We start from the raw sequence: 26,087 nt of genomic DNA on the forward strand, positions 1-26,087 counted from the left end.
GGCCGCGTGCGCGGACCAAGTTAGCGGCGCGCCATCAAGTAAACAGGCAGCGGGCAGACACCGCTGATGCTCGGCTTCGGCGTAATTAGGAGCAGGCCCTTCGAAGCGCGCGGCTGGCCCGTTTTTGTCTGGAATGTTTCTCGGGAACTTGGGTAGCGCCGCGCGATGTAGCGCGGCGTAAAACGTCGCTGGGAGGAATCTTGCTTGTTTTATTGTTCATTAGGTTTTTTTTTTTTTATTCTCTCTTGGAAGGTGCGGTCCGGTCGCGGGGAAGGCCACGAGGGGGACTCGGAAAGCAAAAGAGGGTTGGAAGGTGGGTAGCGGGGGGGGGGGGCGGAGCGCTCTGGCGCTGGTCGGCGGGCACCGCCATCCCCAGGGGTGTGTTGGTTAGAGAGAGGGGGGGTGTTCACTGCTGCCGCTCCATCGGCGGCGGGGGTCAGTGTCTGTCTGTGCGGCGGGTGGCGAGAGCGCCAGCTTCGCTTTCCTTTGTCCAGTGCATGGACGCTGGCCGCGCTTGGCCGCTAGCGCTTAGCCGCCACCGAGGGTCGCTACTCAACGTCGCGCGCGCAACACGTACAGACGCACCGCAGCCGGCGAGCGCGATGGCTCCAGATTCTGTCGAAGCGTTTATATCCAGCGTCAAGAAGCATCCCATACTTTACGACTGCAAACGTCTCGGCTACCGGGATGTTGACAAAAAGAGGGAGATTTGGGAAATGGTCAAGCAAGAAACTGGCATGGAAACCGGTAAGTGACAAGTTCATCGTCGAGTATTTGCACCGCCGAGATCCGACTCGCTGTCGTCGCCGACGTGCCTGCTTACATTTTTTTTTCGCCTACCGTTTATCGTGCATTGCACGGCCGAGGCTGTCAACTGGGAGTAAACATGACCGAATCATGTCGCTGGCTCTGCTGAACAAAGACTGCATGCATTTCACGTGACTGTCGGAAGCGCGCACTGTTTGAATGCTGCTTCACCCTTTTTTATTTTCTGTTTTATCTCGGTTTGATTGGCGCTCGGAGATATCCGCGACATTTAAAACGGCAAGCCAACTTTGTACACGAGAACATGACGACGATGAGCGCGATCAAGCCTTGAAAAGTGTTGTCGGCGGAATGATGCCTGAAAACTTGGGATATGGCTTGGGCCACCCTAAACGTGGCCCGCATAGGTAGTGCCATATTTACCAAAGGAAACGTGGGACCAGCATCGCCATAAAGAAATGAGCATTCCGTGCCTTTTTTAGCTGGACACAGCAGCTATAAAAGTGAAGCGCTCGTGTCCTTCTTGTCTCTGTGTCGTCGTTTTGTTCTCATAACTATCGTCATGATATACCAACTAACCGCATAGGTAGCTGTTGCCGCTGCGATATCCGTGCTGGGCTCGCGGGTTGCTGCCTTGTTCTTTTTCAACTCCTCTTTTTGTTTTTGCGGTTTATATAAAGTTTATTATTTAACCCTGCGGTTGTTTCTACGCATCGCAGTTGACGACTGCCAGCGCCTATGGAAATCACTCCGGGACCGGTACATACGTGAACTCAGGGCGTTGGAACATCCGAGCCAGCTACCGTGGGAAACACGCAAGAGCAAATGGGCCTACTTCAATTCCCTGGACTTCTACAAAGACTGCGGAAGAGCTGCAAGGTCAGTGCGTAGGTCAGTGCTTTTGAACTTTTTTTTTTATTTTTCGATATTATTCTCGGTGTTTACTGCGCGCGCAACCCTCCCACTTGAGCGGCCGAGAGGAGTTTCACCGAGATAGTAGTGCGACTAGCAGCTCCCGATAATTAAAGTGGAACGCATAGGAGCATGAAACGATTCTCTGACTTACCCAAAAGATCACGCGCAGAGCGAATCCTTTCGATTATATTTCGGGTTTGGGTTTCTTCAGCATGAAACGAAATTTTGATTGAGCATTTTTTGCAAACGCATCGCACCCCATTGGTTTAGTCGTTATGGTGCTCGACTGCTGACCTGAAGGTCGCGGGATCGAATCCCGGCCGCATTTCAACAGATGCAACATGCCAGAGGCCCGTGTGCTCCAATTTAGGCGCTAGTTAAAGAAAACACCTGTTGGTCGAAATTTACAGAGCCCTCCAGTATGGCCTCTCTCTTAATGAGATTGTGGTTATAAAATGTAAAACCACGGCAATTGTACGCGAAGTTTTCACTAACAGTTCTATCTTGATTTTTTTTTCTCTTTTTTTTTGCATTCCAGAGCCAAACAACCGCTGGGTATTGCAGACACGGGGTCTTTAGACCGCTACTCCAATGGAAGTGAGCCAGCTGTCATGGAAGACAGTTTTACACCCGAAGGCCCTCCTCCTGCTCATTCCCACTGCCCTAAAATGGTACTGGCCTCTCCACAGACAGCGCCCGAGGACTATGCCCCGCTAAGGCTGCACCAGAGTCCAGAGCCACCGGAAAAGAAACCCGTCCTTAACACCGAGTCGATGGACTCTTTTGAATCTGAGGTACTCGGTATCCTTAACCGTCCACTAGACGAAGATGAGTACTTTGCACTTTCCATTGTGCCTACCCTGAGGCGCCTTTCCTTAAAGAAGAAGGCCCTCGCCAAAGTCAAGATACTGCAAGACTTGGCACTGCTCGAGTTCGGCGAATGACCACTGTCGAGCGATGCTCCATGTCTTGTTCTTCGCTCAAGTGCCATATTTACCAAAGGAAACGTGGGACCAGCATCGTCATAAAAAAATGAGCATTCCGTGCCTTTTTAGCTGGACACAGCAGCTATAGAAGTGAAGCATCAGAAATAATATCAGAGTCTGGTGGGCATCAAAACCAAGAGCAGAGAAATGCGGCACACCACTTCCTGAAGTGGCAAACACAATGTCGCAACAGTCACCGCTCTTGGTTCATTTTCTGATGCACTGTGTCACTCAAGAACTTTTTGATCATCTAGGCCACACCAAGTTGCTGGCTATGACATTCAGGGATTTATTTTATTGTAGTCATAGAACAGCCCGACGAAGACTATGGAGAGTTTTGCCAGGTGCAAGACATCAAGTTTTGTTGCCGCGTCCCAAAGACAGTGATATTTTCCAACATGTGCCAAGGACACTCCACGAGTGCCATTTTGTGGAATCAATTCCACACTGTTGCTGTTTAGGTGCCAATGTCTGTTTGTATGTGTCATAATGAAAATGAGCTGTATATGCTGCCATGCGAATTCAGATCTCTGGAACATTAGAAAGAAGTTGCAAGTGCCTTTCAGTACTGTGCAAGTTCCATCCTTTTTTTTTTCCTTTTTAGCAAAGCATTTGCAGTAATAAATGACCATTTTTGACAGTTGTGCATTTTTCTTTATTGCTATCACATTTTCTTTTCTCAATGTAGAAAAAAACAACTAATTAAATGTTCTTAACTGGCTTGTATTTTGAAAAAAATTCACTTTAAAAAAAAAGTCGGAGAGTACTACAGTTTTAGGAACAAAGCTGGGTCAATTGTTGCACAATCTACCTGTGAAACGTCAGATGATAAAACAAAATGAGTAAACAAGCTGAAAACAACAAAAATGGTAGGTATACTGCACATCAGTACAGGCTTAATTATGAGATAATGTTATATGTAGTGGTGCCCAACTGCATGGGCAATACGGACTAGCTGTGACCGCAGATGGAGAGAAGTCAAGTGGTTCCAGCAACACTGCATTGCATGCACTAGTTCTTCTCCTGAGAATCGCGAACGTAGGTTGTCCATTCCGCTAGATGTGTCGTGGATCACAATTTTGGCTCCGGCTTGTGAACTGACACGTAAATCACGGTGCCTAGTGCGATGATGCCAGGAATTCCGAGTCCAACTGAGGTAACCGATAGCACTGTCGCAGAAATGCGCTCAAGGGGCCGCACTCCAAACCCACTTGACATGGCCCTGCACATAGAGACCAAGCCATGTTACTTGTTATATGTGGTAATGAACGAGCATAAGTAATGATGCCATTTTAGAGGCACACTATCCTCCACCACACTTAAAAAAAAAAAAAGACATTAGGAGGGAAAGTTTTTAAAGCAGAAGTTACAAGCAAAAACAAATAGTCGCTGCAAGTACTCTTCAAGCGGACCTTGCCACAATTACTCTTGGCTGTAAAATTTCAGCACTTTTTGGGGATTGACAGCTGAATGCAACACGTTTAAATGTACAGCAGGAGGTGCTGTATACAATAGCAACACACACCTCTGCTGCTGGAATCTAGTATAGCCTTTGTCAAAAAGATATGTACTCTATGCTTTCACCACACATGTTGTTTGGCTGTGTCTGCTACAGACATTGCACCTAGGTGAAGAGTAGATGTCAAGATGGAACATACACAACTTAACAATCAGGAAAATCCACGAATAGAAAATTCTTAGTAGGGTTCTACTGAATTTATTATTTTATAATGCCATGCCATGTTCTTTTTGACTAGTTATTTGGATCTTGCACGTACCTTAAATTGAAATTTCATTTTGTGTCATTAGTGCATCATAAATGTTTCTAGTTAACAAAATTTACACCATGTTCAAGGAAAAAAAAGTGCCACTTTCCATGCTCTGTTGAAAACCTAAGATGTTTCCAATACTTACAATGCATCCCAATGAGACCTTTTGAGGCCAGAGTGTCCAGTGAAGGCATCTTTGAATTTCATGTTTACTCACCAAGTAGCATAGCTGTTTTCCTGGTACCAGCCATCACCTTCTGAGCCAAAGGTCACAGTGACTGCTGAAGAGGCTACATTGGGTGCCCTGTTCGAGAGCCATGCTGTCGCCACATTGAAGTTCCACCAGCTAGCTGAGTAGGTGAGGTTTTGATATGCAGCATCGACTGATAGTGTCACTGTTCTTCCTGGGTCACGATAGCAGACTGGCTTCCAATGGAGATAAAAAGTGGATGAGGCATTTTTGTCAAATAGGGCCACGTTCTGCAATGTGATAAGAGTGAAACAATGAGAGAAAGCACAATTATTCAATTGTACCAAAAGCAGTTGAGCAGGTGCATGTTGGAATAAGCCAAACGCATGTTATAGTTAATAAAAGCAGCAGTGCAGTTGTAAAGCACCAGAATAAAGACACTGACTCCAATAGTTTATTCCTAGAATAATTCACTTGCTGTATGCCATGCATAAAGACCAGATTTTAGGCAGAAGCCTATTTTGTTCCTTGCACTTCTATCGTACCACTTCGACATGCGAGCCCGAATTAGAGTTAAAGAAGAGCTTTTAGGGCTTTTACAGTGTTTTTATAGTGCCTTTAAATGCTTACTTTTGACGTTTGTGCCTATATGGTTGCAAATACTTATTTGCAAAACTGGAGCTTGTATGAATACTATCTATTCTCAGTTCCGTTTCCAGCTGCAGTTCAAGACCTTTATTCATGCTACAGCGTAACATTGACTGTTGGGAAATATAGGGTCCAACCTATAGCAACTCCCAGAAACAATCGCTAGCAGCAGTGAATTGAAACACACCAATGATTGGCAAATTCGACACCGCAAAGAGCCGCCAATGGAAAGGAGAGTGAAGAGCAAAAACAACGACAAATGTGACACGCACGCGAATTTCGTTTCATTTCTAATTTACTTTGTAAGGTGTTCGCCACAGTAAGGTAGTTGCAAATATTTTTTTAGAGGTTGGTGGGGAGGGGGTTCAACTATACTTTATGTATGTTTGTGCATGCTTTTGTTATGTGTGCATGTATATACACACATGTGAAACTGAAAATTTTGGGAGAAAAAGTTTGTAACCTGCTTCCACCCCGCCTTCTCTCTGGCTACACCAATACTTCACTGCCAGGAGAGAAATTGGCTCTACATGACTCAATCCAACCAATAGGAGAAATCCCTCAATTCTGGTCTTTTAGGAACCTCGCTATCCGCCCCTGCACTGCCCTTCTCAAACATGCTGAAATGACACCTAGGAGTGTGTTGATTAAACTGTATGCAAACCGTGCGGCACAAAGCACAGTTCCATGTCCATTTTCAGGTGTTGACGCTTTGTACCTTCTTAAGCAGTAGTATTTTTTCTATTCATGTTACAGATAAAAGTAATGCTTGTCTTTTTTTTTAATTACAGTCAAACCTTCTTTAATTACAGTCAAACCTCATTATAACAAAGCTGCATCTTATACAAAGTAAGTTTGTTAAAACCGAAAATTTGTTATAAGGAGATATTCCTATTGCAAGACTATTCTTCATTCACTTCTAAATAACAGATATTTTGTTATATCTGAGTTTGTTAAATCGAGGTATGAATGTATTTACTTTGCGTTAAAATTTATTGTTCTTATTTTTATGATTTTGGAAGCCTAAAGCATTGTTTTTCTGCCTATTTATAACTCCAAAAACAAGCTTTTTAAACACCCAGTCTCTAGCCATGCACAATCGTGTCGCACCTGATTATCACACCACAGTGATTTATTCAAAAAGACCACTTCTTCGTTGAAGAGGTTGATAGCCAGAAAGCTTGCATAGCTTTGAACACTCAAACTGGTTACCTATGTTCCTATGACCTCAGTCACTATACAAAGAAAAGAAGCTGTACTCCTGGCAGCGAATGAATACATGGCGATATAATGTAACTTTTCTATTCAAGTAACACTCTGTTTAGCACACATTAAGACGTCCCATCTGCCTCTACAGTTCCTTCTACAAAACAATGACAACTTGTACTTCTGAGTGTATAGTGCGTTAAATTTAGTGTGTTCTGTTGGTAATAACTTCCTTATTGTGTATTTGTTCACTGGCACTCAAACATCTTCAAAGAGTAATATAATACTTGTTCAAGCAAATAGTATCTTCATGAGGAATCTTTTCTATTGTGAACGCCACATGGATAGCAAAGGGAAAGGAGCCTCAGATGAAGCAAAAGCAACTTACTGGCACATGTTTTCTCTGATGCAAATGTCATATGATAAAACAGACATGTCTGCTCATAAAGCAGACATGCAGAAGTGCCAGACACTTGCCTCATGCGCATGCATGTTGAAGAATCTATCCAACCACCACATACTTTGTTGAGATATCACTTACTGTACTACTCACTGGCATTACTCACTGTAAAGACGCCTGGTGTGTACTCATCATCGAAAGTTCTGATACTGCTGACACCGTAGGAGCCATTATGAGATGAGTCATCGAGAATGGTGAGCTCGAATCCAAATTGTGATGTTTTGCCTAGTTGCGGTGAAAGGTTGAGCAAAGAGAGCTGAATTTGGCTACTATTGCTTGTGTACAGGAGATGTGGAAACTGGATGTCATGGCCATCGTTGTCCTGAACTTCAAGCTGAAAAAAAAAAAAAAAGAACACCAGTACAGCAAGCCACTTAAAGCTAAGATTAGCTGCATTGCTTGTCATGCACTTCAACAACTAGGCGGCTAATGTTCCTACAGAAATAAAGTTAGTAAGAGTTAAAAGCATGCTTTGCTATGATTTGGTTTATGACAAATGTGCAAGCTTTATTCTGGCTATGTGACTGGGCTATGTAAAGTGCCAAGCTAAAGAAGGCCTCCACTGAAGGCACATTAAATTTTGTCAAGAATTATTGACATTGTACGCATTCATAAAAGGTGTATGCAAAAATGACTAGGACGACAGCTTTTTCAAAAAGCATAATTAGTAATTAGCTGCAGAACAAACTAAACTCAATACTAAGCAAGCCATGAAACTCAAACTACACTTTATCGCCCATCATAATAAAGCCACGAGTGCCGTATTTCATTTCACACGTAGTATAGTGCACGATATCAGTTATTGAAGGACCACTGCAGGGGTCAGAACTTACTAGATACAAACAGAGCTACAATATATGATGACCAGTTATAATGAAGGAAACGCAAGAAACAGCACATCAATGCTCTAAGCTTACAGCGCAATTGGTACTACTAGGTTCGCAAAGAACCCAGTGCCGATATACCAGATGGAATGACATTCTTACCGTAAATTGAATGGTGCCATTGCCCAAGAAAAACCCTTCATCTTTATCCGAGCTGGTTCCGTAAGCAACAAACGTGGAAGTAACCAAGCTGCTTCCATTTCCAGTGCAGCCACGAATTTCTTTCCACAGGAGTTTGGTCTGGTCAATGTAGTGGGTGCCATTCTTCAGAGCGGTATTTAGATGAGCCTTGTTCTCTGGGTCATTGTACTCAAAAAGCTGAAATGAAAACTCAAGCTAATAAGAAAACCGAATTCCAGCAGGCATGCATAAGCAAATGATTGCTCAGCAAACGGGCCTTTTGTTACATTCTCTATATGTGTACATACGTATAAAGACACTCATGGTTACATGTATTTTTAGTAGAGCTGTGCGAAAAGCAAAATTTTTGGTGCAAAGAGAATTCAAACATTAAAGTGCGAGTGCAAGCCCAATAGAATATTTTTTGAATATTGCTCAAACACTTCTAGAATATTTTTTGAATACCTTGAAGAGAAATTGCAGAAAAAAAAGTTGGTGAGGATTTCTAAGTATATTTATATAAGATAGCAACATGAAAGTGTTTCTTTCAGCTACGTCAGTAGGGTGGTGTTTCATACTTGTCTTATCAGGAATGAGGCAAAGCAGAGGCCGAATTGTATTTATCTACATGATTTAGTGCAGCCGAAGTGTTGCCGACAACACTTTACACATGAAAGTCAGATACTATTTCTTCAGCCTCTCCTACTATTTCAACTTCTGTGGAAGCCAAACTGATGTGGTGGACAGGGGTGTGCTCCTTTCGAGTCCAGAGTTCGAATTCAGCCTCTTAGACATCAATATATAAGAACATCTGAGATCTTAGATGCTAAAAATCTTTGACATCTGAATTTTTTTGTCTTCCTGCCCGAAGTTCAGGTAAAAAACAGCATTAAACGAGCCCCCATTTTCGCTGCATCTTATGTTAGAACCAACATTTCTTTGAGTCAATACAATAGACCTCTACCGGGGTACGTCACAGCGTGACGTCACCGGTGCACATGCGAGGCGGCGCTTGGCAAAAACACTCTAGTCGGTGGCAGAGTGGGGTGCGGTCGCTCGGGACAAGTTTTCTTTTTCTCTTTGAAAGCTTAATCTTCATCTCACAGTGGAAACATTAGCTGTGGTATGTGTCAGAGAACATCTAGGTGTGTGGTAAAGTGCGCAATGAAATATTTGCCACGGTGGCTGGCTGTTTATCTCGGAGAAGTGAACACACGTGATGGCCTAAGCGAGAAACAGCGGCATCATCTTCAAAAATGTGCAGTGTTGACAGTGGCGTGTAGTATGCATTGAAAGGCATTGACAATATTGGTTAACCTTTACGGAAGGTGAAACTGGGAATATTGTGCGTGGTGTGTGCAGTGTGAATAACGCGATGCGTCCTGTTTTCGAAAACACTGGTATTCGTTGTGGGCCTGTTGCAGTAACAGGTTGTCAATGGAACTTTACGATCTGACATTTTAGTGAAGATAAAAATGAATTTTACGCGAATTTTGCGCGGTGTGCAGCAATATAAAAATGCATGATCTCCGGGTGATATATACGACTACGCATGAGCTATAAGCATGTTATAGCGTTGTCGATTCTGCATATACATTTCACCACGGCTATACCTCGTATTATCGGATACCTGATACGTGTTAACGTAAACAGCGGACATGTTTGTTTCGTATCTACTTTGTATTTTTAGGGCTCGATTCTTATGAAGTGACAATGCGCATTAGAAGTTTGTGTATCAGGCCTAAAGGAGCAATATACTATGTACGAAAACACGTTATAGGTGTCAAATGCAGCAAGGTAACTGCGCAAGATAATATGATTTGTAATATTAGTTGTCACGTTTTACATCACTTGAATTTTGACTTGGTTATTGAGAAATGCAGCGGCAGAATTTCACTTAAATTTTCACGAGGATACGTTAACCTCAGCTTAACGCACGGCAAGAAGTTTTTTTTTTTTTTCATTCATCTCTGGTCAGACTTTTGCGCACTGAGTGACGTCGCGCACCAGCTCAAAACCATGTTGCCGCTAATGCTGTACCTCATTTAAAACTGCATTCACATGCCACGATGGAAATGGAATAAGTTTACATCCATGCCATGCAAATATTTCTCAAAGTGCCAGTCAGTGTACATTAAAAACGTTTGCTTTCGAAAAAGATCAGATTTTCATACGTGGGTGAAGTCCACTACGTGCAAGTTGCATCTCTCAGTACTCTAAATAAAGTTTCTCCATCCATTCATCAACGACCAAATATCCACACTATGAGCACTGACCCTTCCGCTGCCCCCTTCTGTCAAGAGCTGTAACTTTAGGACATAGAAATGTAGAAACTTCTGTCGAAGGAATGCAGACACGTAGCTTTGCTATGCAGAAAGATGCCACTGGCGAAACTTTCTTGCCAACCAGCACCTGCTTCGGGAGAGGGTATGGCGGGCCCGCAGAGACGTCACACTGTTTACAAACAGGGAGAGGGCTATTGCGACCGTAGTAAAGCCTGAAAGGCAGTTTTGCCGCTATACGAGAGTGTGATGGCATGAAGAATATCCAAAAAATCTGAAGGGGCCACTGCCAATCAGATAATATCGCCTTTTTGTAAAAAAGACCTCTCATTCCAGCATCAACTTTCATGATAGGTAAAGCAATAGTTTGCATCAAGGTCCAAAAAATAGTGCTCCGCTTAAATTTTAGAATTCAGCTTTCTTTGTCACTCCCGTCCAAATTGCTGATGCTACTTGTATTGTATAATAAGCTAGATGAAGGCCCTATTGTCTGCTATATGTCTTGGCTATATGTGTAACACTAGGACCCAACAAGTGACCCCACAATGCCGCTATCATTTTTCTTACTGGCTTGAAGTATAATTAGGATTAGCTCTGCTGAAGAACCATACGAGATCACATTGAGCACGGATTTTTCCGTCGAAAACAAGTCGCGTGGTCTATATTTCCACATAGTTATAGCAAACAAGAATAATGTTTCTCAAAAGCATCAAAAAAAAGTTTGCATAAATTGATTTGCACAGTGTATGGAGATTCCCTTAATATCTCACACAGCATAAAAATAAATGTAAGTATTAATAACTCTGTACATTACAAATATAAATGCCAATAAAAACAAGTTTATGCTGTAAGCCTCAGCACTCACTTTTGCTATCTCAAAGCAAGACAAGAGGGGGAGGACTCTGCAATGACATGCTCTCAATCAATTCTGCCAGCTTGCTGGTCTTGAATGCACCTAACTCGAAGGTTTACTGGCGTTTCTGTACCTTGCCCACACAGAAGCCAAGCTGTCGGAGCTAGACACTGAACTTCTAACCTCAGACTTACCACTATAATGCAACCGGTGGTAATACAATAAGTAAACAACTATTACTTACCTTTGAGATGACAACAGCTGATGAAGACAGCACAGGACCATCAAATGCGAAGGTTTTTTGGTTCAGGTAGTGCCCGCGTAGAGATTCCCATGAAATGTCGGCAAGTTTGGTGCCTGGTGCAGTTTGGATGGCAAGTGCAGCTGGTGTGCCCAGTGCAGACCAAAAATAGTGCAGGGTGTCATTTGAACCTTCGGCTGTGACGTAGCAGAGACCACAAACCTCTTTGTCTCCGCAGAATGGATTGAGATGAGCTGTGAGCTGAATTTAAAGAGCGTGCATATCATTCAAAAAATTCATTCTTTATAGAAGTATGAAAACAGCCAAAGTTTTGATCGATGCGGGGCTGAAAAATCAGCATTTGAATTAACATGCCAATTTTAACAAAATTTACCAGGAACTTTTGTCTCGTTGGCAATGAGAACACGTTTTAAATTTTATTACCCTAACACAAATGAGCGGATCACCTCTAGATAATTATTTTAAAAAAGATGAGATGATGAAATGCTTTTCTGCTAGTCAATATTATTACAGGACTACAGCAGCAATTCATAATTTCATGCCTTTTTCCCGGAGAACCATATTACTTGGAGAAGGTTGCAGGTACAGTAATCCAGAAAACTGCACTTTTTTTTTTCTCTAGCCACAATAAAAAAATTGAAAACATCCATAGACCTTTTCCATGCATATTTACAGCCTCAAAAAATTTTTACGTACTTTGCAAACTGGCCATAAAGTGCACACCGAGAAAAGTCAAGTTGAAGATTTTAAATCATGGCATTTCATTTTCTAGCCAACAGCTCAGTTCCAACTGCATAGGTTGGGGCCTCTCATTCAACTAGTCAACAGCTATTATGCTTCAAACTATCTCTTCTATCGTATTTTTATTTCTGTATGAAAGAGAGTTAATTCTTCTAGTCACTGTTTATGGAAATAAAGGGTCTGCCAGACAATGCCTGTTGGCTACCTTCTCCTCTCAGAACAAACATCTGAAGTTTCGCCTTCCTCATTACACGCTCTCATCAAGTAGCTGTACGCTTTCCCTCCAGCGGGAGCAAACCGAGTGTTGCATATTTGACAATTCCATTTGGTATCATGGGCTAAACAAGATGGCCCACTTGATGCTTCCCTAATCAGCACTTGTCAAGTATGATGAGAGCCATGTGTAAGAGACTTTGGACACTCTGGCAAGTTGATAGGCTTTCATCTCACAATCGTAGTAAGGCAAAAAAAGATCAACAATATTACAAAATTACCAAAAGGACACACTTACTAATCTGTTGATAAATTACATGTACTTTACTACTACTTGTTTACTGACAAGCTGTACTGCACTAGTTTATTGTGAAGAGTTACTACTACTGCGGTTTTACGTGCAAAAACCATGATATTATGAGACATACCGCAGTGACGGGCCCAGAAGACTTCGCCATCTGGCGCACCTAAACTTATACTGACATATAGCACAGCACGTAGGCCTTTGGCATTTCGAGTGCTGACATTGTGCAGTAGCTTGCTGTAGTTTAAATCCATCTCGAAAATAAAAAAAATCTGCAATTTTACATGTCAAAATCACTGTGCGATGATGAAGGCAATCTTTTTGCAGTGTGCTTGGTCTCCTGCCCAGTCAATAAATTGTTACATGCTTGATCAATGTGCTACAGCGAATCAAGGTGGGAAAAAATGATCCAGGTAAGATTGAAAACTATGAATTTTTATGCCTCTCTCTAATTACCTCAGAGTTCTTACTTGAGTAAGAAAAATAGTCACAAAAATGAAATGATTAAAGATTGAGTAACACATATACACCAACCTGTACAACAAAGTATACAATAACAAATAACCAGAATAAATTCTGCCAATGAATGGACAGATATTTGTTGCTTAATAAAGGTGGTTATGCTAGAGCCCACGTTTTTTTTTTTTTTTATTGATTGGCTACTGCAAGGAAGAATGAACTTCATTAATAATAATAAAAAAAACAGCAAGCTTAGGCGGCTAGGCCTAGGCCTTCCACGAGGGGACGTCCAGGGCTTGCCTCGACGCTGCCTCACAGGCGTGCTGATTCGCCCATGTTTGGTCATCGAGGGTAGAGCTCCACAGAGCCTCACGCGGCCTCGACGAGAAGGTCGTGGTGTTAATTGTGTGTGTACTGTATAGGGCGCTGTATGGGCGGGAATACATGTCAGGGAGATCATACTGTGTTTAGAGTGTGGTGCCTGGCAGAGGATGTGAAGCGCTTGGGGAGAGATGCGGCCTTTGCAAAAGTTAGTAACGGCAGAGCGAGGGTAATGCACAATTGTATGACAGGTGGGGTCTAGAATGCCCACTTCATCAGCAGTCTCTTAAATGTGCATTTGTTGTGGAAAAAAATTGAAGGCAGGAACGACAACGTTACTTGAGGCAGTAGAGACACTCGTTGCGCGATGAAGGACTCCATCGCGTGTGGTAACAGCCACAAAACTTTTGCCATTAGAGTTTTGAGCTGGGTCAACGAACGTGGCACCAGGTACGTGGGTGAAGGCTTTTACGATAGCTGCAGCCTAAGCTTTGCTCCGGGCCCTGTTATACTCGAGATGAATGTCTTTAGAAATAGTATCTGTGTGGATCAAGCTATGGATGTCATTCGGAATCGACTGTTTCGGGCCCTGTTGCTGATAATTGAAGCCAATTGTGGAAAGAATGGAGCATCCCGTTTCAGTGAGGGTGAGCAGTTCAATCTGAGAGCGTTGCAAGGTGAAATTTTTAAGGGAACCTTGCCAACAATGGGAGGAGCGCACAGTTGAGTTTAGCTTTAGCCGTCAGCCTATCGAGTACGCACAATTCGCCGTTTGAATGAAGTCGCAAACCGATTTATATACGGACGCACAATCATAGCTTTCCCCCCGCCGCGATTATAGTGGCCAAGGTACTCGGCTGCTGACCCGCAGGTCGCGGGATCGAATCCCGGCTGCATTTTCGATGGAGGCGAAAATGCTGTAGGCCCGTGGGCTCAGATTTGGGTGCGCATTAACGAACCCCAGGTGGTCGACATTTCCGGAGCCCTCCACTACGGCGTCTCTCATAATCACATGGTGGTTTTTGGGACGTTAAACCCCACATATCAATCATAGCTTTCCTACAGGCAGTCAACGCGCGGGCTTATCTACAAGCCAACACTTCCAGTTCGCTCAAGTACAATAAACTTACCTTTCGTTGATACGCTGCGCAAGCGGTCGCGAGCAGAGTAACGAATAAAACCTTCGCGATCATGACTATCACAACCTTGCGGAGCCCTACACAATACGCCCAGTCACGCGCCCGTCATTTGATACACTTGCCAGTGAAAGTTGCCGTCTCGAAATTCGGCCACGCTGATAACGCCTTCGGCCGATTGTAACTGTAGAAACGCGAGTCACGAGGTGTGTGTGTCACCTGTCGTAAGCGAGACCAACGACCAGCAGCTGGCGGGCTAAGGCTCGTGTAAAGTCCAGGGACTTTAGGCTCGTGGAGTTACCCGCGCATGCGCGAGCTTGGACCAAGCTGGGAGAAAAACAAATTCGCCAGCTGATTATTCAACAATTTCAGGAATCACTGCGATCACTAGCCGTACTTTGTCTAGAACCATGCCTTAGGTTGCTCAATGAGCTTTCGGTTTCGGTTAAACCACAACCTCCTAGATTTCCCTTGCCTGCCGTATGAGCGCGAAACACCCATCATCTATGGCAGCGCTACCTACGTAAAAAGCAAGGGTTTTTGTACTTGGCCTTTGAAACTGGCAGTTGTAACGTTTGCTAGTTTCAGAGGCTATGTCTTGTTTTAGATGGGTTGCCTGCTAAATGAGCGCAAAACGCCAGTCATCTATAACGGCGTCACTTACGTAGGGTTACTTATAATTAATTTCAATTTTTACGTTATTTTTGTTGCATATAAGCTTCAGTAACGTAAAAACTTATTTGACGGCACCTCTACTTAAGTGGCGTCATCACCATAATTCCGACGACGGCCGCTTCTAAAGTGACCGCCGATAATCCGGCAGGCAAAAAAATCTAGGAGGCTGTGGTGAAACAAAAAAGTTATTTGTGGAAGCTAGGGTGGAAATATAAATACCTGGTGTGATGTGTGATGCCTCCCACTGTTGTATTAAGTGACGCAAAAAAGTTGTAGGCGCTCAGCAGTGGAGTCAGTTAGTACACCCTAACCTTAATGCGCGTTTGTTTGTTGTGCAAAAATTGAAGGCGGGAACGACAACAACGCCGCTCCATGCAGCAAACCTTGGCAGTCGTACATCAGCTGCATCGAGATTCAAGCCATTGATCGAGCGGGTAACCACGGAGGTTTCAACTAACTACCCGAGGCGAGCGCACGGATAATTATTTGTTATACCGGCCCTACAGACGTGTAGTTATGTGCTCGGTTAATGTACTGAAAATAGTTTCTGTAAGTTCGTTCGCAGCCTACGTTGCGCTTACGCATAGATAACCCGAAACCGCCAAGTGCAGCGTTGCTGCGCGCGTCTCGCGTGCGTTTCAAAAGCATTGTGCTGCATTTGACACTCATTTTCCGTTGTTGTAAGGAGTGGCATACTCCACGTTTCTCATCTGATGGCTCATACCAAATGCACGGCATTAGCCGAGTAATAGGTAAATTGTCGTTGCTTAATTGTTGCGACTTACTTCTTCACTACTGTCGTCGTCATCATCTCAAATGCTTGCGTACTGTGCAACTACGGTATTACTTGTAATAATTTGTAAACGCTGAGTCGTATCTTCCATGTGTTTGTTCACATGCAGTGACACATTTTCGTGGCCAAAATATCGTGCTATGGAAGCGTCGGTGGCGAACACTGTGGCCAGCTACCGCGAAGACCGTGCCCCCTCGACGTCGGAAGACGACTCCGATGATGAGACGTCATGGAAACGACAGGCAACTGACAAGGCCAGGAATGCCGTGTCCAAGGCCGGGTACGATTTTTCCAAACGTGCCGCTTTAGCTGATGTACAGCAACAACAGTCGCTGCCGTTCAAGAAGAAAAAGGTAAATGTTTACCTACTCTGAAACGCGAGGTTACTTCCTTGCCTAATTTGTCCGTTGATTCGACTTTTGGCCAAACCATCATAATGGTAATAAAAAATTGATGAACTACTTGCCTGGCGTGAACGTCTTCTGTATGCTAGCAAGTTCACTTATAGATGTGTGCTTTGTAACTCCAGATATTGGTTTGCACATGCTGTGGTTTTATGATTGAATACCAGTCGACACACAAGACTGGTGCGACAATGCTAGTGCATTGCTTTTGTTATTTTTGCTTCTACATTAGTTTATTTACTGCACAGTACCTCACAAGCATCCTGCTGCATGGTTTCCCTTTGTGCTTTAAGTTGTGCGATTTTCAGAGGTCATTAAATTTAATTATCTCTAACCTCCTTGCTGTCACTGTTTTTGCTTCAATCTCTTGCACTCTCGCATGCATAATTTCGCTGTGGATTGTGTGTAACTTAACACACTGAAGCATTCGTACTAAGTTCCAGTGTAACCTAATACAACAAATCTGCATGTTTAAATCCCGTTTCCCTGTGTTCTGCTTTCCCACACAGGTAAACAATGTATGGGGTGCGGTAATCAATGAGCAGCTGCTCATGGAAGACCTGGGTCAAGTCTCTGTGGAGTCGTCTCGGATGGTCAACTGGAAAAACGATCGGCATTGTGAGAGCTACGACTTCACTCGAAAGCACCTTGACACACGGCCAGATCCCGTTGAGCCAGATGACCTATTTGATAAGGACGGCGTCACTGCACACGACGTTGTTGACATTCAAGACCTTGGTCCTCGCGGCCAGAAGCGATCAGTCAAGGACCGGCTGGGAGAGCGTGCCTGCACCCGGCCCTCGAGGTCACGGAGTCCTAAGATTCGTGGAGCTGGAAGGCCTCGGCGATCGAAGTCGAACAGCTCCAAGTCAAGCACATCCGAAGAGGATGATGAATCAGAAGCTGCAGTAGCGGCAGACATAGTAGCACGACTAGAAGAGACCAATGTGGAGCTTGTGGGTGAGTGGATTCACATTCTTGTGGGAGCCATCAGGGGTACATACATGAAAGTTTTCAATTGGCCTTTTTCTGTGCCAAATAAAACACCGAGCCCACAAGAGTTTACAGAATGCACTAGTAAGTGTGATTGCACCCCGAATAATTGATTACAATATGTTTCTAAAATCAAGTTTTAGCTTCTACTCTACCATGATGTCTAACATAGTATGAAAATCTCGTCACATGCTCCCGCAAAATATCTCGATGTTTCCACAGCCGTTTCGCTTCATGGTTCCAGTGGTGACGCACAAGCAGCCATTTTGAATGTTTGGTACCTGACATGCCAAAACTGGTGCAAGATGTTACCAGAATTGTTACTCTAGCCTGGTAGTGTTGGTGTCAGTAGGTGCGCCGTGTGAAAATCAACCTTAATGTCAAAATAAAATACTTTTCTCAGCATTTAATGAGTTTCGCACTTGACAAAGATGTCCCTGTATACAGGATATTTGTATAGCAGAATAAACTTGGCTTTAAAAATTATAGGTGGTACCCTGATTTACTGTTTCTTTATTTACCAAGCTCATGCAGCTTAGATGACACTTGTTCTGTAAATGTTCTTCGGTCATTTAGTGCAACGTAAAAGCAAAAACAAGGTGGACAGTTTAGGCCTGTGGAGGTATGCAGAGCCATGCATGTCACGTGCTACCAGCTGTATTGATGCCTGCAATATTTCCTGCAAAACTACTTTTGCAGTGCTTCCTTTTGTTTTATGATAAATATTCATAATGGTAGCCTGCTGTAGCAATGGAGCAATGGAAATTCTCTGATGTTTCAACGTTTCAGTAAAAAGTGCCAGGCTATACTTTTGCATGAGTGTTTATGGTATGTGATTATAAAAATTTGTTGTTCATTAGAGCAGAGATGCAGTGTGAGTAAATTCTTTATTTCGCGTTATAAAAGGTCTACAAATTGAAACTGTTGCTACTCTGTTAATCCATTTTTTTAAGCAACTTCAAACTTGCATTTCATCCTTGTGTATTTCTGGCTCACAAACACTTCTTACTTGCGCATATTCTGAAACCGCATTTTACTACCGTGGCTTATTTATGATAGTGTATGTTTAATGTAATATATCATGTTGTTTTGGTTAGGCTAGCTTTTTAAAGATAGGTTCTAAGAAACTTTTGTGATTTCTCTTCTTTTTCAAAATCAAAGAACGGGTTGTACAAGTTCTTGGTGTTGCCCGGTCTCGCAAGCTGCTGTGCATGACAGAAGATGTTGAAGCGACAGGAGGTCTGCTGATAAGGGTAAGTATTGCCGTACACTTGCCCAATAATACGCATCAACTGTTTCAGGAAAACAACCTATCCTTGGGCTGTGTACGTGCGAATTCTTTGCAGAAGGTGGCTAACAATTTCAATGCTAGGGAAGTGCAAGACTTCAAGTAGTAAGAGAGTGATTCAGAACACTAAGGGGTCTGTGGGTCGTGGCTCAAAGGGGACTAGGCAGAGCAGGAATTTTCTGACAGGGTTCCATGCAACCCAGATTTTCTGGAAATGGCTAAAATAAGTCCGACCTTATGCCCCCCCCCCCCCCAGATTAATTTTTGAAACTTTTGAACCAGTTCTGATCTATAAAAATAGCAGTACACTACATCTGCATTTCAGTGGTCCTCTGAGAAAAATATTCACCGACTGTTATGATCAGGGTTCGTAGCAGTCCTTGAAACCCTTGAAAACCCTTGAATTTCAAAATGGCATTTTAGAGGTCTTGAAAACCCTTAAATTTGTTTGAGGTCCTTAAAAGCCCTTGAATTTCGTCAATCGAAGCCATAATTTAGCATATTTTTTTATTTGCTTGCCAGGCCACTATGTGCTCTCAAGCCAACGAACTATTCAATACAATCCGTTTTTCTAGACATAGTGCAGTATTGTAGTGCAGTGTACTCTTCTAGTACATTGTAGTTGTGGTAGCGCTTGCGTGGTTACAGCAGCAACGAAGCTAAGCCTGGCTTTTTTGTGGAGGCTGTGCAAGTGTGCAGGGATATCCGCAGTCGCGTCGCTTGTGGTGGAACTAGGCCCAGCAAGTGCAAATTCCAGCTGTTTCGGTCATGCATTGCTGCTTATAGGGAGTTGATTGCACTGGATATGTTAAACTCTCATCAAGCAGTCTTCCCATGTAGGAAGACCTTCGACGTGTCATCAATGGGGTAGTCTGATCTTAAGTCACATGAAGAGTATGAAACACGTTGAGAACACGAAAGTGACTCTACAGCCCATGGTAACTTAAGTGCATTCATGGTGCCAGCCATACAAATAAACGTACAAACTTTTGCACTGTAAAAAGTGGTGTTGTCATTTTCTGAGATTTCAAGTGTTATTTTTGGTCCTTGAAAAGTATTTGTTAGGTTCTTAAAAGTCCTTGAAAACCCTTGAATTTGTTTCACTTAGGTGCTATGAACCCCGATTGTAGTTCTCTAATGCAAAATTTGAGTGCAGCAGTATATATGTCTCCATTTTTCGATATGTTGGCTGGCACAGGCATTGTCTCATGTGAAATGTTGCAAATGGAGGGAAGTTTGGGGCAAACTCCTTGCTAATCTGGAGAGAGCGCAATCCTACGTTCGGTTCGATTCAGAGCACTCATCGCCGTCAAATCTCCCAGGCGATGTGTGCTACTCTGCCACCACCTTGTAGTTTCACACAGCATTCTGCTTTCTTCTTTTCCTTCCACGAACTTTTCATTTTTCGCTGTGTTCTCTGTGGTGTACACATATCCCGCAAGAGTATGGCCACTAGCGTGGGTTCTGTCTTGGAGAGCCACAGGGCCGTGTTCACCGTCACTTGGCGTGACTAACGCTGCTGCACACGCACGTTCAGGCAGCTAAGGTGCCGAGCGCAGCGCAGTAAGTACGCAGTACTGCTCTGAAACAATGCGCAACACTTTATTGCCTGCAGCAACACCAAAAACGCAGTAGAGCGCCGCTGCAAAAGGCGGCGAAAGGCAAAACAGGCTTATCCACATCACGAACGAAACTACAATACACAAGTGTCGCGAGCATGTCTTTGCAGGCAAAAAGGCTTGCAGTGGCACGACGCTGAAGAAAAATGGTCCCTCCCAACTATGCTGCATGCTCTCATAATCAGTAACAACAGGGCCCAATCGCTCGACCGAGGGCAAACTCCGCTCGCGTTGGATTCGAGAGGCACGGTTCGGCAAAGTAAGGCTATGCGCGAACACACTGCACCACTCTTCGGCCTAGCGTTTGGAAGGGGCAACGAAAGGTAAGCGTTCGCCGCGGGCACAAGGCATCGTTGGCAAAATTTTCGAGCAAGCTCCAAGAACAACGTAGCTGGCAGATGAGAAAGAATAGGCTTGCTCACCGTTTACTATCCCGAGAGGTTCTCCGACTCCCGTCGCACACGCGCGAAACGTCACGGGAGATTTAAGCGCAACGCCACAGTGGACGTCTGGCTACGGGAGAAAGAGGTTAACGCCACTCCCGCTCTCCTGGAACTGGTGGACCGCGGAGGAAAGGAGAGTAATGTTAGGTCATGAGAATGGCAGAAATAGGCAACAAAGCCTGCGCAATGGCGGCAGGCAAGCCTCAATTTCCACATCTCTCATGTACAATGGACGAGGCACGCAGATGTTCAATGAAGAAATGGCCAGCAATAGTATGAAGTTTTTACGAAAACTTAAAATACTTTTTTGTTATTATAGGTTGCTGTGCATTCTTCTGTTCTGGTGTGAGATCTAGGATGTGAGAAAGAAAGTCAGAAGTGAGATAGATAGTGAAGCATCATTTAGATTAGCGGACTGCTTCACTGTCCCAGTTTTCTATCCTTTTTTTCACTCTTCGAACCTTGTACAAAAGTAAGATAAACTGCTTCAACTCCACAGGCAAAACTTGTCCAAGAAACATTTATTGGTTTAATATGGGCATTTTCTGGCTCAAGAACAGGAAAGATCAAAACAACAAAATATAATATGCTCATTAACACGGTGATGGTTGCATACTCGGGAAATCCCACTCCTGCGCAAAGTGCGCCAAACGAGATCTGCTGTGCCAACCTGATAAAATTGACGTAAACTGTTCCAAACCGTCTATCTCAGAGGTCCGCAACCTGTGGCCCGCAAGCCGCATGCGGCTCGCTGAGCAATTTTATGTGGCTCCCGGAACGACGTCAGAAATTTTGAAATCACTAGACACTGTGATTGTAGTAGTATTTAAATAACATTAAATAATGTTTTAATTACTAGAGACAGTGGTTGAGCCTGAGAGAATTTTTTACCTTCCTGGGAACAGGTTGTTGCCGCTTTGAAAAATTGGCCGCCAGTACTTCTGCGGAGCAATGCAATTCAACCTCATTTTGCGGCGGTACCACAACCAAATCACCGATAAACGCAACTATAGCAGAAGGCTAAAGATATGTCACTGTTCATGACGGTGATCGTAGTGTTGTTAGTTATTCTTTGGTTTACTCACGCCAACGCCATATATATGATATGTACTCTAATCGCAAATGAAACCCGGTTGCAAACGTAGCCCGGTTGCAGCTAAGAATAGCGCACTTACTCGCGTAATGAACACACTTTTTCTCGAAAAATCGAAGCAAAGTTGGGGGTGCATTTGTCATGCGGGCAGATATTATGAAAACTTTTTGGGGATGAGCAAAAAATGCAGTAATGCAATAAAAAAGTTAGTTCGCTTAGCTTTTCGCATGCGTACACTGTTTGGAAACAAGTTCTTTGTTGCACCTTACTCATCTTCGGTGGTTGATGGCGCTATCTTCTGCAAGCTGTCCCCGCGCCGTCCGCGCACGCCATAAAAGCGTTTTGCAGCTATCTTTTCTCGCAGTAGTTTAGCCGCAGCAATATTATCTGCTGTGATCTCGAGGGGCGCCCAGATCCCCCACTTTGCCAACTTCACGGCAACTTCGCATGACCACGCTGTTGTCATTGAAGCAAGTACCCAACATTGCAGCAAGCTACCTTCGAAACATTAAAACAAACCGTCGATAACAAGGTTAATGACAAAATACAGCCGCCGCCTCACTTCCACATGAGAAATTCCTGTATGTGCAGCGAACAAGGGAAGCGAGAATAAGGTGTGCTACCATGTTGCGGAAATGGTCACGATCTTTTCTGGGTGACAAGCGTGTTTTTCTTTTTTTGGTTTTTCAGAAACCTGAGGCGTGATAGCGACGAATGACACTTTGCGAATCCCATCGTCGTCACTCGAAAATAGCATGCAGGTCGTTGGGTCTTAAAGTATTGTATTTGCAGAAAGCGATTGTCGGTCGGCGCGGGCAGATTCGTTACCTTCGCTCACTCTCGCTCGCTGTGTGCTTATCAGCTATGATGTCTCTACACTCACATTCGTGAACCCCGCTGTGGCACACAGATAAAGAAGACAGGGGACGTGCCGCACACAGATAGAAAGAAAAACAATATGGCACGCAGCGAGTGAAGGGGGGGAGAGAGTGAGCCGAGGGGGGTCGGCATAATAATAATAAAATAACGGAAGAGATTTAAAGGGTAAGTAGGCGCCAGGTGTCTGTTAGCAGGACTGCAGTGGATGGATGTAGGGGGTGCGTCTATTACGTGGGGGAAAAAAATCTAAATTTTGACGACTGAAGTTGGGAATGCATTTATTGTGCGAGTGTGCTCATTATGCGAGTAAATACGGTATTACACGTAGAAACAAAACCAACATGCAACAAGCACAACATATTGTTTATTTTGTAAAATAAAAAGGGCAAGAGACTGCAAAAGGCCTCAAGTACTGGTTTGATAATCAGATTTTCGCGTTCCAAGGATATTACGCTGCCGTTGGAAGTTATAATCCCATACAACGACGATATCCAGGGCATCCAATCAAGCGCACACGCGTGTGCAATTGATTTCATGTTAAGAGCACCGCTGTCAAGTAGCGGCAGAGCCCACGTTCATTTCTCGCGCTGCTTCGTGTTAAGTAGAGCCTCATTATAACGAAGCAAAATATAACAAACTAATGGCTATAATGAAGCAATTACGATTCTCCTTGAAATTTTCATAGAGGCCCATGTATCTAAAACCTTAACAAGAAGGGAAGTCTGTGCTAGTTGGTGATGATTTTCGATAACTCACAGCGCAAGAAGGATGCAGACGAAGTATAGGACAACACGAGCGCTGACTCTCAACTAAAGATTTATTAAAGGAAAGGCACGAATATATACACAGGTTAGCCCACTTCGACTGAGCAACTACGCATGTGCAGCAGAGTCATTCACGTGATAGCACTTTTTCAGGACACAAGAAGCATCTACGCGCGTCAAAAAACAAAAACCTATCTACACAACAGGTCATACTAACAAAAAACGGACTTGTGAAGCACCCTAAGATAGTTGGCGCTTTAGAAATTGCAGTTCCTTTCCGCTATCTAAAACCTTGTTTTAACGAAGGGAAAATTTCCTCACAACGGATATAACGAACCATCTTTTGTCCACAACGAGCATTTACTAATCATATTGGTATACGTCAATTCAATATTTTATAGCGCGCGACGGTTTGCATCTCATCACAGCTGTGGCTATTCAAAACTCGCGCCTTAGGCTTGCTGGGTGCTGCCTGCTAATACTCGCGTGAGTGTGTCTCCTTGCCGCCCCTTTCCTCAGAACCAATGGACTTGCCCGCGCAGCAACTCGCGTGAGCGTGCGTGTCAGCCGGCCTCCCCTCTCCTGTAGAACTCATCGACCTGCCCGCGCATCTGACCTCCTCCTCCCCTTCAGCTCCACTCTGGGACGGCAGAGATTGTGACTTTGTTCCTTGTCGTTCGCTGTGGAATAGCAACACCACCTCTATTAGTTTCGCCGCCTGACACAAGATAGACAACAGCAGTGGCAAACGTAAGCGAAAAAATATAAAAATCAAGCAGAAGTCGGCAATGTTGAAAGTTGTTGAGTCCGGCGTCAAGAAAAAAAAAGTAGCAGAAGATTTCGGCGATGTCGCTAGTGAGGGTGCCGCGGGCAACCAGGCCCAGACGTCGTGGGACGCTCTCCTTGACGCCGGCGTTGTGCCTAACTTTGTGCGTGTACGTCGGTGCTGATGCTGACATGGTGACAACGAAAGAGTTGTCATATGCGAAAATTGTGCACGCGGTGACGGCGGTGCATGGCGACAGTGACGAATGTGTCGACACCCCGGAGCCGATTGTTAGCGAACCTGACGTACCAAGGCCCGCGCAAGCGCTGGATGCGTCAGACTTGCTGCGCCGCTTCATTGGTGTATATGATGATGACGAAGACAGACTCTAAACTTCTGCTGAAGCTTAAAAAGCAGTCATCCGCGTGAAGTAGAGTCGGTAAAAGTCTATTATGAACTATTTTTCTTCGAAGTTATCTTCCAGCTGGTTTGCCGAATTAGGTGAAAATAAAGGTACATTGTTCTATATTATTTTGCTAGTTTTTAGCCTTCTAACAGCCATTTTTCTTTGCACAGTGGGCTACTGTGATATTTGGTAGTGAGTACATTCTCTTTTGCTGGCTAATTGTCAGTAGAAATAAATATTGGCTATAAAGAACTAATGGTTTAAAGAACTAATGGTTATAAAGAACTAATGGTTATAAAGAAGTAATTACGACTCCCCCTTCAATTTCTTTATAACGAGGTTTGACTCTGCCGAAGTGCTCCTTATATTAAGGTTGCCTGCTTCAAAACTAAACGTACTGCTGTAAAATACTTCCAATAGCAAGATTACCTGCTCCTAAACGCTCCAGAGCTAAAATTTTACTGCTCTAAGGTGCTCCTGATTGCAAGATTACCTGCTCCATATTGCTGCAAAAGGAAACTTTTAGGGCTCCAGGATGCTCCTATTTGCAAGATTACTTGCTCCGAAATGCTCCAAAAGTAAAATTTTACTATTCCAAAGTGCCCCAAAAGTAATATTTCACTTTGCCAAAGTGCTCCAAGATTAAAATTTGCTCCAAAAATTGCTCCAAATTGGCAGTCCCCAGTGGGATCACTGCATACTTTATGATGAAATGACTGAGTGTCTTCAGAATCACAAAATAGGAAATTTCGCAATGGCACATCCAGAGCAGTAGTAAATATGTCTTACAAGCTGCCACTTTAGCGTCATTGGCGCGAGGTCGGCAGCAGATTAGTTCGTTCCGTAGAGACATGTGGGAAAATAAAACAGCTGTAATGCAGAGGTATGTAGCACAAGAAACTTTAAATCAAACTCACAAACATGTATATAATCAGCATGTACAAGAGAGCTATTAAAAAGAGACGACATAACCAACACTGAACGAACAGTGGAATAACTTAAACAGTAACTAAAGAGGTGAAAGTTCAGTAGTGAATTGGGTGAAGGGATATATATATATATATATATATATATATATATATATAATGTAGAGAGAAGCGCAGCGTTGAGTACCCAATGATTGGATGCAAGAAGTTGTGAAGTTTCTGGGCACGACTGTGATGTTGATAGTGTTTCAACACTATCAACATGTTTGATGTTTCTGGGAGCTAGTGCTTGCAGGCGATCTCAGGGAGGTTTATGCTAACTTAAAGTGTCGTTGCCTACGTTGCAGACGTTACTTATGCGTCTCAACTTGACGAATGGCTAAGTTTAGATGGCCAGCCGATACAAAGCCATACTAAATACTTCTAGAAGGGACACTTTATTTTATTTATTTATTTATGTACAACATACTGCAGGCCATGTGGCCCAAGTAGGAGCGGCAAAATACAAAATAAATAAACTTACA

At 43.7% G+C, this 26,087-nt stretch overlaps 3 protein-coding genes across 7 annotated transcripts in view; 2 read left to right on the plus strand and 1 right to left on the minus strand.

The window, feature by feature from the left end:
- The first annotated feature begins 382 nt into the window (after window positions 1-382).
- On the plus strand, window positions 383-3,306 carry LOC119159420 (uncharacterized). 2 transcript variants are annotated; one of them, XM_075865175.1, is made up of 3 exons: window positions 383-747; window positions 1,485-1,656; window positions 2,219-3,306. In XM_075865175.1, exons 1-3 carry the CDS (start codon window positions 498-500, stop codon window positions 2,622-2,624), a joined length of 828 nt encoding a protein of 275 aa, XP_075721290.1. In that variant the 5' UTR covers window positions 383-497; the 3' UTR covers window positions 2,625-3,306. The 2 variants fall into 2 exon arrangements, with proteins under 2 accessions (XP_075721290.1, XP_037268069.2); XM_037412172.2 differs by having other exon boundaries at window positions 385-747; window positions 1,485-1,644.
- Window positions 3,298-14,935, minus strand: LOC119159419 (glycosylated lysosomal membrane protein B). The gene is made up of 6 exons (XM_037412171.2): window positions 14,509-14,935; window positions 11,323-11,580; window positions 7,926-8,141; window positions 7,046-7,273; window positions 4,653-4,915; window positions 3,298-3,888 (listed from the first exon to the last, which is right to left on the minus strand). Exons 1-6 carry the CDS (start codon window positions 14,569-14,571, stop codon window positions 3,738-3,740), a joined length of 1,179 nt encoding a protein of 392 aa, XP_037268068.2. The 5' UTR covers window positions 14,572-14,935; the 3' UTR covers window positions 3,298-3,737.
- Window positions 14,936-15,484: 549 nt separating this feature from the next.
- Window positions 15,485-26,087, plus strand: part of Phax (phosphorylated adaptor for RNA export) — a 37,867-nt gene continuing 27,264 nt past the window's right edge. Inside the window, exons 1-4 of one of the 4 annotated variants that reach the window (XM_037412177.2) lie at window positions 15,485-15,623; window positions 16,092-16,335; window positions 16,896-17,346; window positions 18,541-18,632. In XM_037412177.2, the coding sequence (XP_037268074.2) occupies window positions 16,123-16,335; window positions 16,896-17,346; window positions 18,541-18,632 (756 nt within the window). In that variant the 5' untranslated portion in view covers window positions 15,485-15,623; window positions 16,092-16,122. Of the gene's footprint in view, window positions 15,739-15,803; window positions 15,942-16,091; window positions 16,336-16,895; window positions 17,347-18,540; window positions 18,633-26,087 lie in introns of those variants that run through there. The other 3 variants (XM_037412174.2, XM_037412176.2, XM_037412175.2) reach the window with 3 other exon arrangements.

Source organism: Rhipicephalus microplus, chromosome 1 (genome assembly GCF_043290135.1).
Source record: "Rhipicephalus microplus isolate Deutch F79 chromosome 1, USDA_Rmic, whole genome shotgun sequence".
NCBI classification, from domain to species: Eukaryota; Metazoa; Arthropoda; class Arachnida; order Ixodida; family Ixodidae; genus Rhipicephalus; species Rhipicephalus microplus.

Bases quoted from the DNA above. Each gene is read 5' to 3' on its own strand.
- LOC119159420 (XM_075865175.1), top strand. From the start codon at position 498: ATGGACGCTGGCCGCGCTTGGCCGCTAGCGCTTAGCCGCCACCGAGGG. The intron at 748-1,484 runs GTAAGTGACAAG...TACGCATCGCAG, and splicing joins AGAAACTGGCATGGAAACCG to TTGACGACTGCCAGCGCCTA. The intron at 1,657-2,218 runs GTCAGTGCTTTT...TTTGCATTCCAG, and splicing joins GCTGCAAGGTCAGTGCGTAG to AGCCAAACAACCGCTGGGTA.
- LOC119159419 (XM_037412171.2), bottom strand. From the start codon at position 14,571: ATGATCGCGAAGGTTTTATTCGTTACTCTGCTCGCGACCGCTTGCGCA. The intron at 8,142-11,322 runs GTAAGTAATAGT...TTTTCATTTCAG, and splicing joins CAGCTGTTGTCATCTCAAAG to CTTTTTGAGTACAATGACCC. The intron at 7,274-7,925 runs GTAAGAATGTCA...TTTTTTTTTCAG, and splicing joins ATGGCACCATTCAATTTACG to CTTGAAGTTCAGGACAACGA.